The sequence below is a fragment of the Odontesthes bonariensis genome, chromosome 5, assembly GCF_027942865.1.
Source record: "Odontesthes bonariensis isolate fOdoBon6 chromosome 5, fOdoBon6.hap1, whole genome shotgun sequence".
Lineage (NCBI taxonomy): Eukaryota > Metazoa > Chordata > Actinopteri > Atheriniformes > Atherinopsidae > Odontesthes > Odontesthes bonariensis.
Window position 1 is genome coordinate 35,355,041 of NC_134510.1, and position 15,079 is coordinate 35,370,119.

General features: G+C 39.3%; 1 protein-coding gene across 2 annotated transcripts in view; it reads left to right on the plus strand.

The window, feature by feature from the left end:
- znf385d (zinc finger protein 385D) overlaps positions 1-15,079 on the plus strand; it is a 113,134-nt gene that overhangs the window by 65,903 nt on the left and 32,152 nt on the right. For both annotated transcript variants that reach the window (XM_075466240.1, XM_075466239.1), the window contains one exon: positions 5,081-5,249. In XM_075466240.1, coding sequence (XP_075322355.1) covers positions 5,081-5,249 — 169 coding nt within the window. The remainder of the gene's footprint in view (positions 1-5,080; positions 5,250-15,079) is intronic.

The following is a 15,079-nucleotide window of genomic DNA, read 5'->3' on the forward strand; positions in this document are numbered from 1 at the left end:
CACCCCATGATAGATTTTTGTTTTGGCTGACAGCGAGACATAAAAAACGCGTCTGATTGGTTGGAGATTGACTGACTGCCGCAATTTCCGAATGAATGCAATTCTGAAGTGTTGTCGTTGTATTGTTAAATTATAACAAGGCTTCCATGAAAAGTGGTAGTTGATGAAACGTGGCTGTGCTATTCTAAATATTGAAAAACGAATTTTAGGTGGGTATACTGAGCATTTTAGGTGGGTATACTGAGCCAAAAAAAAATCCCCCAAATCCCCCAAAAAAAGAGGTGGGTATACGCCGTATACCTGCGTTCAACGTAGACTACACCACTGCCTTAAAGGGATAGTTCGCCTCTTTTGACACGAAGCTGTATGACATCCCATATCAGCAACATCATTTATGAACATCTTCTTACCCCCTGCTGCGTCCTGTGAGCAGAGTTCCAGCCTCGTTTTGGTGTTGATGAAGGTAGTCCGGCTAGTTGGCTGGGGTTTAAAAAATAAAGCGTTTTGCTTCTCAAAACAATATGCGTTCAACAGAGTAATACATTTGCATCACAAAATCGTTCTCCAGGAAAAAGTCAGACCTCACAATCGCTTGGCCCTATTTTCTCTCCCTTCATATCACTGCGTGCTGCCACCTGCCGATAGCTGTTAGGTTAATTGGTGTCTCTAAATTGTCGCTAGGAGTGAGTGTGAGCGTGTGTGTGGTTGTTTGTCTCGTTTGTCTCTGTGTGGCCCTGTGATGGCAATGGTGCACCCCGCCTCTCGCCCAATGACGGCTGGGATAGGCTCCATCGCCCCGCTACCCTACAGGTGAATTAAGCAGGTATAGAAAATGGATGGATGGATAACACAAGGTGCTGATCACATTGTTTCTTTGCTAAAACGTGACAAAAACAGAACAGTCCACAAAAAGCCCATTCTGCTATGTATGCCTCTAGAAACCAGCTCAAACAACACGCTTTTTTATCACAATAATAATAATAAGGTGTACTTATTAAAATGATTTTAACTGTGTTAGTCTCATACATGAAATGAAACATCGCCAATAGATTTCAGCAGTCAAAACTGATTAACCACAGAGTATTTTTGCCCTAATTCTCAAATACCCCCAATTAGTCTGTTTGGATTCCTGCCATTGAAGTTTCGCAGTAAAGGACTGTTTAAAAGATGCTGCACAGAGTGTTAAACAGGATTTACGGCCTGTCTGGATTGCACATCAGCTGGTAAATTTCACCTTTACGGTTTCAAATAAGGGGGTGTCTGTCTTTTATTATATGTCATTTTCACAAAATAGCAAGCTGACATTCACACTCACTTCACACAATGATTTGCCATCTGTGAAGAGGTGAAAGAGGAGTCAGCCTTTGTATGTCTCTGTCTAGCTCTCCTATACATTTTCATTACAACTATTTATGTCCTTTTCTTTTACAATCCAGTACAATAATATAAAAGTGTTCATTGGTAGGACGTTCTGAAAAGGTGCACCAATACTAATTATTCTAAATGATGTTTTATCCCTCTAAATCTCTTCTTCATCAATGCAACGACCAGTTTTTTAACTCCACTTCCACTTGTTCTGAAGACATTTCAAATGACGACTTCTAAGACTCTTAAACTCAGCCCCTGATTTTAATTTGCAGATCACTGCATCGCACAGTAGCACAGAGAGGAAAAAAGCGACATTTCCCAAGAAAGGACAGAAAAAGTAGGGACTCAGGCTGATGTAGTTTCCTGTTTCCTGTGGTGTGTACCACTCATCGGCCCCTCAAACTAAGTGCCCTTGCAGCTTTCCTTGAGTTGTAACAATCACTGCCTACAACTTACCTGGAAAAAATGATTAAATTGTCATTCGATTCACAGTTTCAGATTCGGCAGTTAAAGATGAAGCCAGTAAAGAGCATCTAGACCGGCCAGTTTACAACCCACAACACTGACCTGGTCAAATTTCAACTGTTGCACTTTCACAAATAGAATAAAGGTACAAACTATTCTAAAGAATCTTTACCATCTGTGGGATTATCTTGTTAATTTCGAATTTTGTTGCATTTCATGAAATGTGTTTCTCTTTTGTCATATTTTTGCCTTTTAGGGCCTCTAAAATAAAGCCTCGTTGCTACACTGCTCTGCAAGCCAAAATGCTTGTTCACAGATAGGTTGCTATGCCACTATATTGAGTTAATGTAATATGTATACAAGTATTGAGCGCAACTGGTTTCAACTGCTGTTTTGAAGCCTCAAATTTATTCAGCTTTTGCCATTTTGGACTTTTTGGGGCCAAAGGTTGACCGTGTCTGAACAACGAGGTGAAGCTGGAGACTGATACGTGAAACCTGACTGGACAAAAAATGCACCCATTTGAGGTCTAATATTTATATAGTTATGAGATTGTTTCTAAAGGACCACCAGCACACTGATTAAAAATATTAGAGGGCTAATAACCAGCTCATAACACCTGAATAACTATAAAAATCCATTTCCTTAGTATTTCATGAGAGTAGTTGATGCTTTTTGGATGGGAGTCTTTACTGAATGGGCACCTCCTTCCTGGCTTAACATCTGAGTGCTGTTAAATATGTTTAATGTTTAAATATGTTAATCTTTTCCATACAATCTAGAATTTGGTTGTGTGTTTCTGCATGTTCTTTAAGCTATAGCCACTGAATTAGAGCTTAAAGGTTTTGAAGAACACGTTTTTTTGGCAGAAGAAAGTACTTCGTGTTTCCGCTTTGAATCAAACATTTGTCCTTAGATCCAAATCCACTGCTCTTTATAAAACCTATAAGCAACAATCCAGCTAAAATAAGTTGATTTTGATTCAGCTGGTTAAAAGGTAAATATAAATGGAACTTAATTAAACAAAAAATAAGAAATATGCAGGTGCTGGCTGGTAAGAGAAGAGCATGCATTTTAAGAACATGTGTATTTAACATATTTGAGCCACTCAATGACTCCCAGTCTACCCAGTCTGGCTCCCTCGTGGATATCATGAGTTGCACCTGTTATTACTGGTTCTTTGAAGCAAGTTTGAATCATTCTGGCAGTCCTAATTCATCCACAGGAATGATGATTTCTGCAGAGGGAGCAACAATGAACTCCATCTTTCCCTAATAGGAGAAAAAAATGCCTAAGATCTGCAGCAGTATAGATTTTGCCCTTAAATAAATCTCTTTCTATTATTTGCATTCTTATGTCCGCTGTGGCTGCAAGACTATATATTTACTCTGTAAATCTGGGTCATAAAGATTTATTACTGGCTGAAAATGGTGCCTAAACTCTGCACTGCAAAGAAAAGTGGGAGACAACAAATAAACAACTGTTAAAAGCTGCAGAAGTGGGATAAAAGCTTCCCCTCATGGGATGAATTCTGGCTTTCCGGGAATGAATTAATGTTGCATTAATAGTTGTTATAGGATTCTGATCAAAGCTTTCATTCCTTTTGTCTTTTTATTCCCTCTCCCATCGCCTGTTAACCTGAGTACATCTGTTTTCCATTCATACTTGTTTTAGAATAGAAATAAATGCATATTCACAATCATAAAGATCACAAAGGGGCTTTCACTTTCTTATTTTAGAGCTTTGTCTCTGAAAAGGTTTTCCTGTACTGTTGTCTGAGCTTCAAAGGAGAAATAGCGTGGTAGTTTATCCAAACTCTGTTTCTGTGCGTGTCAAAGAATCAAACGTCTCAGCTTGATGGCTCGGCTAAATAAGCTTTCAGCTTTAATTTGGCTGAAACTCACAGCAAGGTTTACGTAAGGTGCAACTAGTTCGTGGGCACATGGTGGATGATGGATACATGAGGATCTAAACTGTGACCTTTTCGGTTCTGAACAGCCTCTCTGAATCCAAAAACAACTTGGTTTGCATGATGTCTTTCACTCTCGCCGCAGAGCACCTGGTAGGAAAACAAATGATTTCTTTCCTGGTTTTAATAATGCATGTGCCAGACTTGGAATTCAGGCAATTCTTCCACTTCAGTGCTCTAATGAAAGATGAATTATGGCCGCGGTTGCATTAAACACCCATCGATATTACGGGAGCCTCATGACAAAGTGTAAGTTATGTCTCTGGTACCTGCAGGGTGATGAATGCTGGTTGAAATGAACAGTTTCATGCCAGAACAAGATGTGCACTCTATTTGAAAAAGTGATGCTTCATCCAAAATGGCCTCTTGAGTGAAGGGAAATGTTTGAGGTAGTCCAGCAGTTTCATAATTTTTGCCAACAACACGACTGAACTGCAGATTTATGGCGGCTCATGTCCCCCATGCAATGAAACTATTCGTGTCATCCTATTAGCTCGTCATACACACCCTCTGAGTCATCGTTCAAAGTTCAAACATTCGTGGGGGATAAATTGGGAAAAGCCTAAACAACATACAGCACCTTAAACTAAATGTTATCATGAGGTTATTACAGTGAAACTACAGAGAAGGGTGTTTGTCTCACCGTAGGCCATGAATAAAAATGCCTTCCGGCGTCTTCTGGGGACGTGAGGTTGGCAGACTTATTTATTTTAAGAGACAATTGCATCCCTCCTGATACCTTCCTTCCTGCCACAGGCAAAGTATGCAGGGAAATGTGCAGCGGTAAACAAGGGCGGCTCAAAGTCTTTGCATTATGTCCCCTGTCTATGTGCCTGGATGAGTCTTTTGTGAAGGTGAATCTTGGTGGCCCTACGTGTTCGGACTGTAAACCAAACCACTTCATAATTTAAACTTCATGGGTCATCCAGTTTCTTAATCACTGACATTCGGGCATTATCTCTTCATTATAAAAGTGAAAACAGGAACAAAGGAAGAAATATGGATTGACTGATGTGGTGCTTAGAGGGCTTCAGGTTGGGTTTCACCTTCATTAAGATCTGTTTGTTTTGGCATGAGATTCTGAGGGTGATGCCCAGTGACTCATATTTTGTATATTGGACGTTTCTCGAATTATTTTCCTCAAAGATTACAGATATTAAGTGACCCCTGTTAACATGTTTTGTTGGCTTCGTGGACTCAGTTTTCAGATGTATTTTCACCCTGTTTAGCTGCATTTTAGCTGCACATGTAATAATTCTAATCTGGTTCCTTTCACAGAGCCAGGCTTTGGCCCACTACAAGGGCACCAAACATGCCAAGAAGCTAAAATCCCTGGAAACCCCGAAGAGTAAGCTCAAAGGCTCATCTGTCACCAAGGAAACCGCCAGCCAGGAGATCGCCAAGGGCATCAAGACCTCACAGGTTCCCAACGGCACCGACAGGAAAGGTCTGTGTTTTCCTGCCCTCTGCACTCACTCACTAGTTTTCTTTATGAAGCTGCTGCTTTTCTGTTTGAACTCCAAAACCCACCTCTCTGGCATATAATCACTTCTGGATGTTGATGTACTTTGTATTGATCACATCAACCTTGTGTTGGCTTGATTGGCATTGGCCGGCCGCTGACTCACTGGCTCAAAAAGGACTTTTAAACCGGAGAGTCCAGACAGGACAGTCAGACACAGGAAGGTTAAAGCAGCACTTGTTAAATTGTCAAAGTGGTCTTTTTTTTATTTTATTTTAATGGGACCACTCTGTATGCAACATTGGTTGCAGTACACTGGCACAAATGTATGATTGTACGACAAGCATGTTGAACTGGGTTCAGCTTCTGCTGGGCTGCAATGCGATGTCATTATAATGCAAAGGCTTTATTCTGCTTTTCACCTTTAAATATATGCGACAAAGCCTGAATTTGTGGATACAAATAGAATAGAATAGAAAAATACTTTATTCGTCCCCCAATGGGGGAAATTTAAATTAGTCAAGTAGCTCAAAAAATTTTTAAATATTTACAGTGATTGTATTAACAACAACAATAATAATACCAATTCTACTAAAAATACTACTACTAACTAATAATAATAATAAGGAACAAAAAAAAGTATAGAAAATAATAATAATAAATAATAAATAATAATAATAAATAAATATATCTATCAAAAGAACACAAACAGCAGCGGTGAAACTAGTAATTTCAAAGTAAAAATGGCTGTGATAATAAACTGTTTAATACAGCCAGGAACTTTGGTGGCGTTACAGGTTAAATGGTTTGATTGGAGTGATCCATCATGCTGCCTTCCAGCAAATTCGGTATTGCGGCATTATTGCTGCATCCCTTTATCAATATCCGAGTTTTGTCAATGATTGTTTTATTTCCCGCCATATATAAGCACCGATTGCTATAGTTTTAAGAAGTTGTGCATCATTCTTACTAATCTGTACAGAGTGAGCCACCATTGACTTGATATGAGCTCTTCAGGGGCTGTTGCCCCTCTTGCCCCGCCGCTGATCTGCCCGTGACAAACAGTTGCATCTACAACTCCTCTGTGTGAATCATGACTAATGCTTTATGCCCATTTTGTCCGTCCTAATGGGGGTTGGAAAGCAGTACATTTCATAAAACTTTCATGATGTCCACTTCCAGGTTTTAACCAGACTAACATGCGGTTTGCTTGGAAACTTTCTCTCCTCACCAAAGACGTGAGCCAAAGTGTTTTGGTAAAATACTCGAGTCAGTTAATGATAGTTGCAGTTGCTTAATGTGTCTTTATTTTATATTTACACCAAATAACTTAAGTTTTGTTGACTTTTCCAGAGGCGGGGGGCTCTCTCTGATTTGCATAAAGCAGCCTTGTAGATTTCAATGTTTTGATGTCAAATGAGAAGCCAGCTGCTCATTCAACCTGGTTTGTAAATTATGCTTGTGTTTTATAATGCAGCTGTCAGTAAGTTGCATTAGTATAGCGATATTAGTAACTTAGAAAACACATGGCACTATCTGTGTGCACTACATAGGTTTTCACAGAGAGAAAAAGATCAAAATAAGGTTCAAACTTGAGCATTTGTTTCTGTCTTTGCCTCTGAGAGTTCTTGGAGAGATAACAGGGGAGGTGTGTGATGCTTTTGCTAACTTTTTGTCCTATTTGATGGTTTAAAACTGGTATAAACACACAGACATGGTTGGAAATCATGTCCACCAGCCAGATCCTCTGAGTAAACTCAAATCTTCACTCTAAAACCCAACCTTCATTCATCTCTGTTGAGCTGGTATTTTGCATTTGCCCATTATCCCATTTTTAATTACATTTTTCTTGGTGCACACTGTTGTGTGCTGATTCTGTAACTTGGAATTCATTATGTTGCAGCCAGGTGGCTGCTTGAATCCAGTTATCTTGGCCAGGTGTCTTCTGAGAAATATTCTCTGTGGCCTTTTCATACATATAGATGTTTTAAAAGGGTAAATAACAAATAACTTACTTCCAGTATGATTACTTGATGTTCCACAACCAAAGCCACTGAGGGTTCCTGCTTTGTCTCTTTCACTGTAATATTCTTACGGGCAGGATGTCTTTTCATTTATCTGTAACAATAATATTTTTTCAAAAAATTGGAAACACATTGAGCCATCACACACTGGGATTAATTTGACCTCAATCCAATACTTTTAGAATTTAAATTAGGAGCACATTTCTGGAGCTCATGCTGCATTGTGAACTATTTGTTGATCTATCTGGCCTCAAACCTACTGAAGGCAATTTATGACTGGTACAGATGACTTATGTCTGAGAGGGAACATCCAGGTTTGGTGATTTTGGACTCAAATATCCATAATGATCCTGATTCTCTTTATTATTTTGATAATAAAAAAACACAAAAACAACTGCTTCGATATATATTCTGTATGACAGCTGGAGCTGTACAGCTGGAAGCAATCTATCACACATTTCACATAGTTACTTTGCTGCTATGGAAATGTCAAACCAGTAAATGGAGCAATGTGCACTTTCCCAAAACTAATCTGCTCTACAGTTTCTCAGCTTGTACTTTCAGAGAGATTTCATGTGGAGAAGTGGATATGTAAATTAGATTCTTGTCAAAAGAACATGTCAATTTGCCTTGAAAAACCCCCACAATTGGTGCAATTAGAAGTACGCTGCCATGAAACTGAACAGAAGTACTTGTTACTTGTTATGATTACATTCACTGTGTTCTTTTTCCGTTCATAATGGATGAGAATTGAGGGGCAATCATGTGCTGTGGAAACCTTCAGTATCCAGGCTTTGTAAATAAACAGCCAGTTTTGCAGTATTTTACTTCATTCTTTTTTAAAAATAAAGAAATGTTATGAGAACATATTCAGACATAAAATGTGTATAATGTAATATATACAGCACTTAAAAGTCCAACTAACAAATAGAATTATTTCTTAATCCTAATGCCAGATAACTCTTTTTAATTTGAATATCGTGTTTGTGTAAATGGAAAGAAATTATGAATTTCTTTTTTTCCGACACCCTTCATGTCGTCATGGTTTTAATGCACAGTGACCTTCTCTGTAGCTTCACATCAGCGGTGCTGGATTATCAGTGATTGTGTCAGGAGTTTGAAGAGGAAGACGTGGATAGGCCACTGATTCCAGAGCACGACCTCGAGACTGCTGTCATTTCTTTCCTTTTGGTTTCTATTGTGACTTTTTTCCCTCTCCTATCAAATCAAATCAAATCAAATTTATTTGTAGCACATTTCATGTACAAACAATTCAAAGTGCTTTACATAAAATAAAAGCATTGCAGCAGGGAGTGGAAGAAGCATTAAAAATACATAAAAGAATGTAAAGAGAAACAAATAAAATCATTTAAATGAATTTAAAAACAAGCAACAGTCCAGATAAGTTCAAAGATACCGTGCAGATTTCATGCATAGACACATGAGAAAAGAAATGTTTTTAACCTGGATTTAAAAATGTCTCCATTTGGATGAGCTGCAGATGTTTAATGCTCTTTTTGGGAACTCCAGTTAAAAGAGCATTACAGTGATGGAGTCTACTGGAGATGAATGCATGGATGAGTTTCTCCTGGTCTTTTTTGGGAGAGGAAACCTTTAATTCTGTTGATGATCCTACTGTCTTACTTCTCCAGAAAAAAAATACTTATTTCCTTTTTTTTTTTTCCTTTTTCTTTTTTTTCTGTTCATGGTTCTTGTTAATCGATATTTCATATTTCTTGATTTGATGGAGAACTGTGAGTTTGTACTTCTGTAAAGAAAAATGTTCAATAAATATATATTAGACATGAACAAAATACTTGGTTAAACTTAGGAAAGCATCCAGCCAAGAGTTAAAAGGCTCAATGTATTACATTTTTATTCAGAAAAGCTGGTCTCTTCCACGTCACCATGGTTACATGTCCCGGTGGCTGATGCCTCACCAGCTTGAGAAACACTGCATTTCCAAAAGTGATCCTTTTGGGGGTTTGTTCTGTTGTGCTCACATCAGTTTAGCCTTAGTACAATCTAAAGAGAAGTCTATGGGACCTTGAAACCATGTGAAGGGAAAATTAAAGCACGCTGGATGGCCACGCTTTTCAAATATGTTCCGTCATCATGGAAACCAGAGGGCTAAATAATGCCCCTCTTATTCAACCTGAAATTAGTTGCATAGTTCTGATATTAGGAGGATTGTGAACACATTATGCATTGACAGAGGACTCGGAGACCTTGGAGATATTAATCATTTCAGTGAAAAAAAACACCAGTACATTACCACACCATCTCACCAACATATTTTCAGCAGACGGGGGTGGCGGTTTGTCACTAGTGGCACCAGGTAATGAATATTAATGCGCTCAGATGTCAGTAGAATTAATTGTCGAGGCGGATAAATGCAGCATTATCTGTGCGGGTGAAGATTTTGATGGGACATCAGGGGCGCTAAGCTTGCCCTCATGAAAAGCTGAGTTCAGGGGAAAGTAATGGTTGTAGTGAGAGTAGGTGGGAACGGGGAGGCAGAGACAACAACGAAATGGCTTTTTTTGCTCTTAAAAGATCTGTGAAAACCACGGTGGGAACAATGTAACCACATTATTAATTTCTATCTTTAGAAATGTGTTTGATTGTGTCAAGAAAACAGCTGTGTTTTGCTTTTAAACGTTCTTTCCCATCAATGTAAAAGATGTTTCAGCCGTTTCCCCCGCTGACTTGAAAAGTTGAGCTGAACCAGATTCTTACAAATGAGAAAAAGTCCCAAGATTACAGTTGAGTTTATAAAACTTAAGCCAAACAGATGTGTGTGGAAGTGAGAAGTCTCTCTGCATACTAAAAGAGGAGGGTGTGACTTTAAGTTCACAGTGCAGTGTATATTGGGATGGTGTGAAGTCAACCAAAACTTTTATCCTTCTTCTCTACATGCCACTCGTACTACGCTTAAAATCAGCTTGAAACATGCTTTTTTTTTCCCTGTCTCTCTTGACATAAATCATGTTTTAGTGACTGGATAGTGTAGTGGGAAGATTGCTGCCCTTTATGTGGGTGACTGGGGTTCAAATCCTGACTTCCCCCCTGCATGAAAGGTACTGCCTCCTTTGGCAAGACCCCCTAACGCTGCCTGTCTGAGATATGAGTGTAAGTTGCTTTAGATAAAAGCGTCTGACAAACACATGTTTGCATGTGTAAACCAGTCACCAAACAGCAGCTGAAAGCTCAAGTAAACAGTGATTCACTCCTAAAAATGTTCATTTGAAATCAGGGATTCACAGCATATGGTTCAGTTTAAGAGTGAAAAAAGATATAAAAACTGACATGTGGAGGGATTTCTCAAATGACTTTTCAGATCAGTAGAAGATATTTTGAATGTGAACCCTTAAAGGGATAGTTCACCTCTTTTGACATGAAGCTGTATGACATCCCATATTAGCAATATCATTTATGAACATCTTCTTACCCCCTGCTGCGTCCTGTGAGCCGAGTTCCAGCCTCGTTTTGGTGTTGACGAAAGTAGTCCAGCTAGTTGGCTGGGGTTTAAAAAATAAAGCGCTTTGCTTCTCAAAACAATATTTGTTCAAAAGAGTAATACATTTGGATCACAAAATCGTTCTCCAGAAAAAGTCAGACCTCACAATCACTTGGCCCTATTTTCTCTCCCTTCATATGTATTACTCTTTTGAACGCATATTGTTTTGAGAAGCCAAACGCTTTATTTTTTAAACCCCAGCCAACTAGCCGGAACTACTTTTGTCAACGCCAAAACGAGGCTGGAACTCTGCTCACAGGACGCAGCAGGCGGTAAGAAAATGTTCATAAATGATATTGCTGATATGGGATGTCATACAGCTTCATGTCAAAAGAGGCGAACTATCCCTTTACGGCTGTGAGAATAATTGTAGTTATTAAAATTACCGGCTTTGATTCTCACTTGTACAAACTGTGTGTAACCTACCCTGCAGTCGGATGCCCCACCCATTATTTTACTCTTTTTTTCATGGATTCAAATTTGTTACCTAATCATTAACATGCATGTTTTTCTGAGTTGGATAAGCAACCTGGACTCAGATGGTGTATATTAACGGGAAGAGTCAGCAGCAGCCTGTTAAGTTAAAATGTGTGTCCTTACACCAGCACCAGAATGAGAGCAGAGGTAGAGAGAAATGCCCACAGCACAGCCCGTCATCTCTCAGTTCCAGTCCAGTGCCTGAGGAAATGTACCCTGATATTAGCTATTAAAGAGCAGATTGTCAAGGGAGCCATGCCAGCACTGACAGCAGCTGTACAGCGGAGCAGGCTGCAGGGAGGCAGGAGGCTAGCTCAAGCCATTTTTTTTTTTTTTACACACAACAGGAAGCCTTCGGCAGCTGACGCCCTCCAACAACCTTCTCCGCCCCCCCAAAAAAAAGTGCTTTTGTGCCAAAGTCTGCGTGCATATGTGATGGGTTGGGAAAAAAAGTTCCAGACGTCTGAGATGGCAGCAGACCTGATGAGTGTGTGATTAGATTAGCTGCGCAAATGTTCTCATTTGGGAAGATTTCGGATGGGGATGCGCAACCGCAGAAATTTCCCGACGGAAATTAGCTGCGGCCCATTTGCTTTCGGACGAAACTGGAAATAGATAAATCAAAGTGAATTCAAATCAATGACACCTGGTGCTGTCACTGAGATAATGTGTTTCTCATCCTTCATCACAGAAGACGCGAGCACCGGTGTGTTCCTCGGCTGTCCTATTCAGACGTGACTTTCCTCATTTATTGACTTTGAATACCGACAAGAAAAAAAAATCTGAGGTTGAATGAAATTTGACAGAGCTTAGGAGCCATGAGGGATTTCTGTCCTTTAGGTTGTGACAGCATATAATAAAGCCCAATCGTTTTAATTAAAGAGCCTAATCCAGCTTCATTGAGAAAGGTAACCACGTCTCTGGGGAGTCCCGTGATTGCCTGAAAGCTTAAGCAAAGTGGAAGGACGTCAGGGCAGCGTTACTCCCTCCTCCACATGACGTATGATGGGAGAGTCGAGTGAGATTAAGGTACAGAGTATAAAAACAGGATGTGTACTGTCTCAGAGGGTCGTAGCACCTGTCCTGGTCGGCCTGTCTCTCAGTTCTTCGTCTTTGTTGTCTCCAGCTCTCCTTTCATTGTGTACCATATTCGATTACTCGTCTTTAATGTTATCTCATCCTTTCACCTTCTCGTGTCCCTTACCCAGCTTCTTCTTTCTCCTTCACTTTTCTTCTCCACATCTGTTTGCTCTCAAACTTGGCTCACTTTTCCATTTTCACTTTCATTTACTCTTCACCTGTTAATTGGTTCCATCTCTCTCTGTCGTCCAAATCTAATCTTTCGTCTCTTATCCTCTCTTTTACCTGGTCTTAATCTCTATCTCTTTATTTCTCTCCCTCCTACTCTGCTGTCGGGACTCTGCTCACCCATACCAACTTCAGATTGATCACAGTCATTACCTCCATTAATGAGAGGGGATTGAGTTCTTAACTGGGCCTCGCAGAGCCCGATAGGTCACTCTGAGGGGGGATATGGATTACTGGAGGCTTCCCAGAACGCAGGGTGTCCGAGGCCAGCCAAAGTACACTTTAATCACCTGCCCCTTCAACAGCAAATGGCCCTTTAATGATAGCGTGGTAGATGGGTTCACCCCAACACAAGGACAAATTCTCAGCTTCTGTAGATAACACGCAGATAACAGCAGAACTTTGTTGATGATCATGACAAATTAGCTTTTTATCTGATAGGATTATTACATCAAGAGGTTACATATGCATGAACTGTCATACTGCTGCTGCTTTAAAGTGATAGTTCGGATTAGATTCACCCTAGGGTCATTTGAACCGTGACATCCAGCCAAGTAGCCCACCCGCAGTTTTTTCGATATTGGCTGAACATCAGCTGAGTTACTGAGTTATCCCCAATAGCTTAGTACAAGCGCTAACGGACCCTGGCAGTATCTCCAAAATTACCACTAAAATCACATGTCATGACACCAAACTTCTACAGTAGTATAAATATGGTCTGTACTCACCAAACGATGCATTTGGAAGTTTGTACATAGTCCAGGAGTTTATTATTATCATCAACACAAGCCTGATAGCTTTTCTGCTGCTAAAGCTGCGTCAACGTCACTTCAGAGAGCTGGGAGCTTCAAAGTAAGATGAGGGTTGATCTGCTACTGTAGACAACAAAGCAAGGCGGCTCAATTTCTCCATTGATAAAATAAATTCACAACTGTACAACATAAAAATTCATGTAGAATATTGCATATACTTTGTTGTCTACTGTTTGTTTATCTGTTTGTTTGTTTTTTTACAACTTTAATTATCATTTTTCCATATTGAAAACATTGACATCATTAGTTAAGCATTTCTTACAAAAGTTGTGAACCCGTCCCACCCCCCCATTCCATCCAGGTGGCTTCGCCACAAACACATCCACAAAAACACTCACGTATCAAACGTGCAAGCAGAGCACCAAAAGAAGAAAACAAATATACACAAATACAAAAACAGACAGAAAAATACACAGAAAAGACTCAAACCAATCTATGTTGATCATTATGGTCATAACACCAAGATTCTGGACCTCTGGCATAATAAAAAAGACAAAAGTCCCAACAGTGAGAATATGGGCATCGAGAAGACTTGGACGGCAGTCAAAGAGAAAAAAAGAAAAATAAATACATTAATAAATAAAAACAAGGAGTCATGCAGGCTCTTGATATGAGTTATGAACTGTGACCAGGTTCTGTCACATTCGTCCTCTAACCCGTGTACTGTATACCTCATTTTTTCCAGAGCCAATACAACTTTATCTGTTTAATCTATTAGCAGATATTAACCCTCCTGTTGTCTTGCGGGTCCAAAGTGACCCACTACCATGTTTAGCTGTAGAAAAAATACCTTAAACTATCTTTTTCCAACTGGAAATTTTATGACTTTTCCTAAAGGGACCCCATCATTAGAAAAAGTCACACTTTATTTTTGTTTATGTTTCCATGTGGGCTGTACACCACTAGGGTACAAAGATTGTCTTATGGGTCATTTTTGACCTGTGAATTATAAAAACATTTAAACATCAGAAAAAAGTTCACTGTTTTTTCCCCTTTCAATATAATTAATTAAATAAATAATTATTTAATTAAGTAATTACTTCACATTTATATAATAGCAATACTAAACCTTTATTATGTAAAAGAAAACTGAGAAAACAAGAAAACTGTTGGTCCAACTGGTTTGTGGTTAAAAAAAAAAAAAAGTGTAATTCTGAAAACTGGTGATTGTCTTTTTGTATTGTGTAACAAAAAATACATGATAAAAACTGTATTGAATTGAGTTGAATAGATAAATAACAGGTGGTTTCATCATAGATTTTGGATTTAAAATTCAATTAAGTTACTTTATTTTGGGACTTTGGTAGGACGGGGCATTTTTGACCCGTAGGACAAGGTGAGTAAACAGAATGTTAAGACCGCACAAGGGTTAATGAGATTAAAAGAATAAACAGACACTTGGCTCCAGTTCCTTAATCAAAGCACCAACATCAGAGGGTTATAAAAAAAAGAAAGCAAGCAAAGAAACTTTTGCCATCCATCCATCTATTGTCAGGGGATCCCGAGGCGCTCCAAGGGCAGAAGGGATATATTATGATTTTAACACATTCGTGCTCAACACAACCGTGTACGACAGTGTCCGATTTAGTGGGTCAACTGGACGTTCCTCCAGTACGTCGCCTGTTTTATTCTACTAGCATGAGTTTCTTATTTTTCACTTTTGAAGGCATTTCA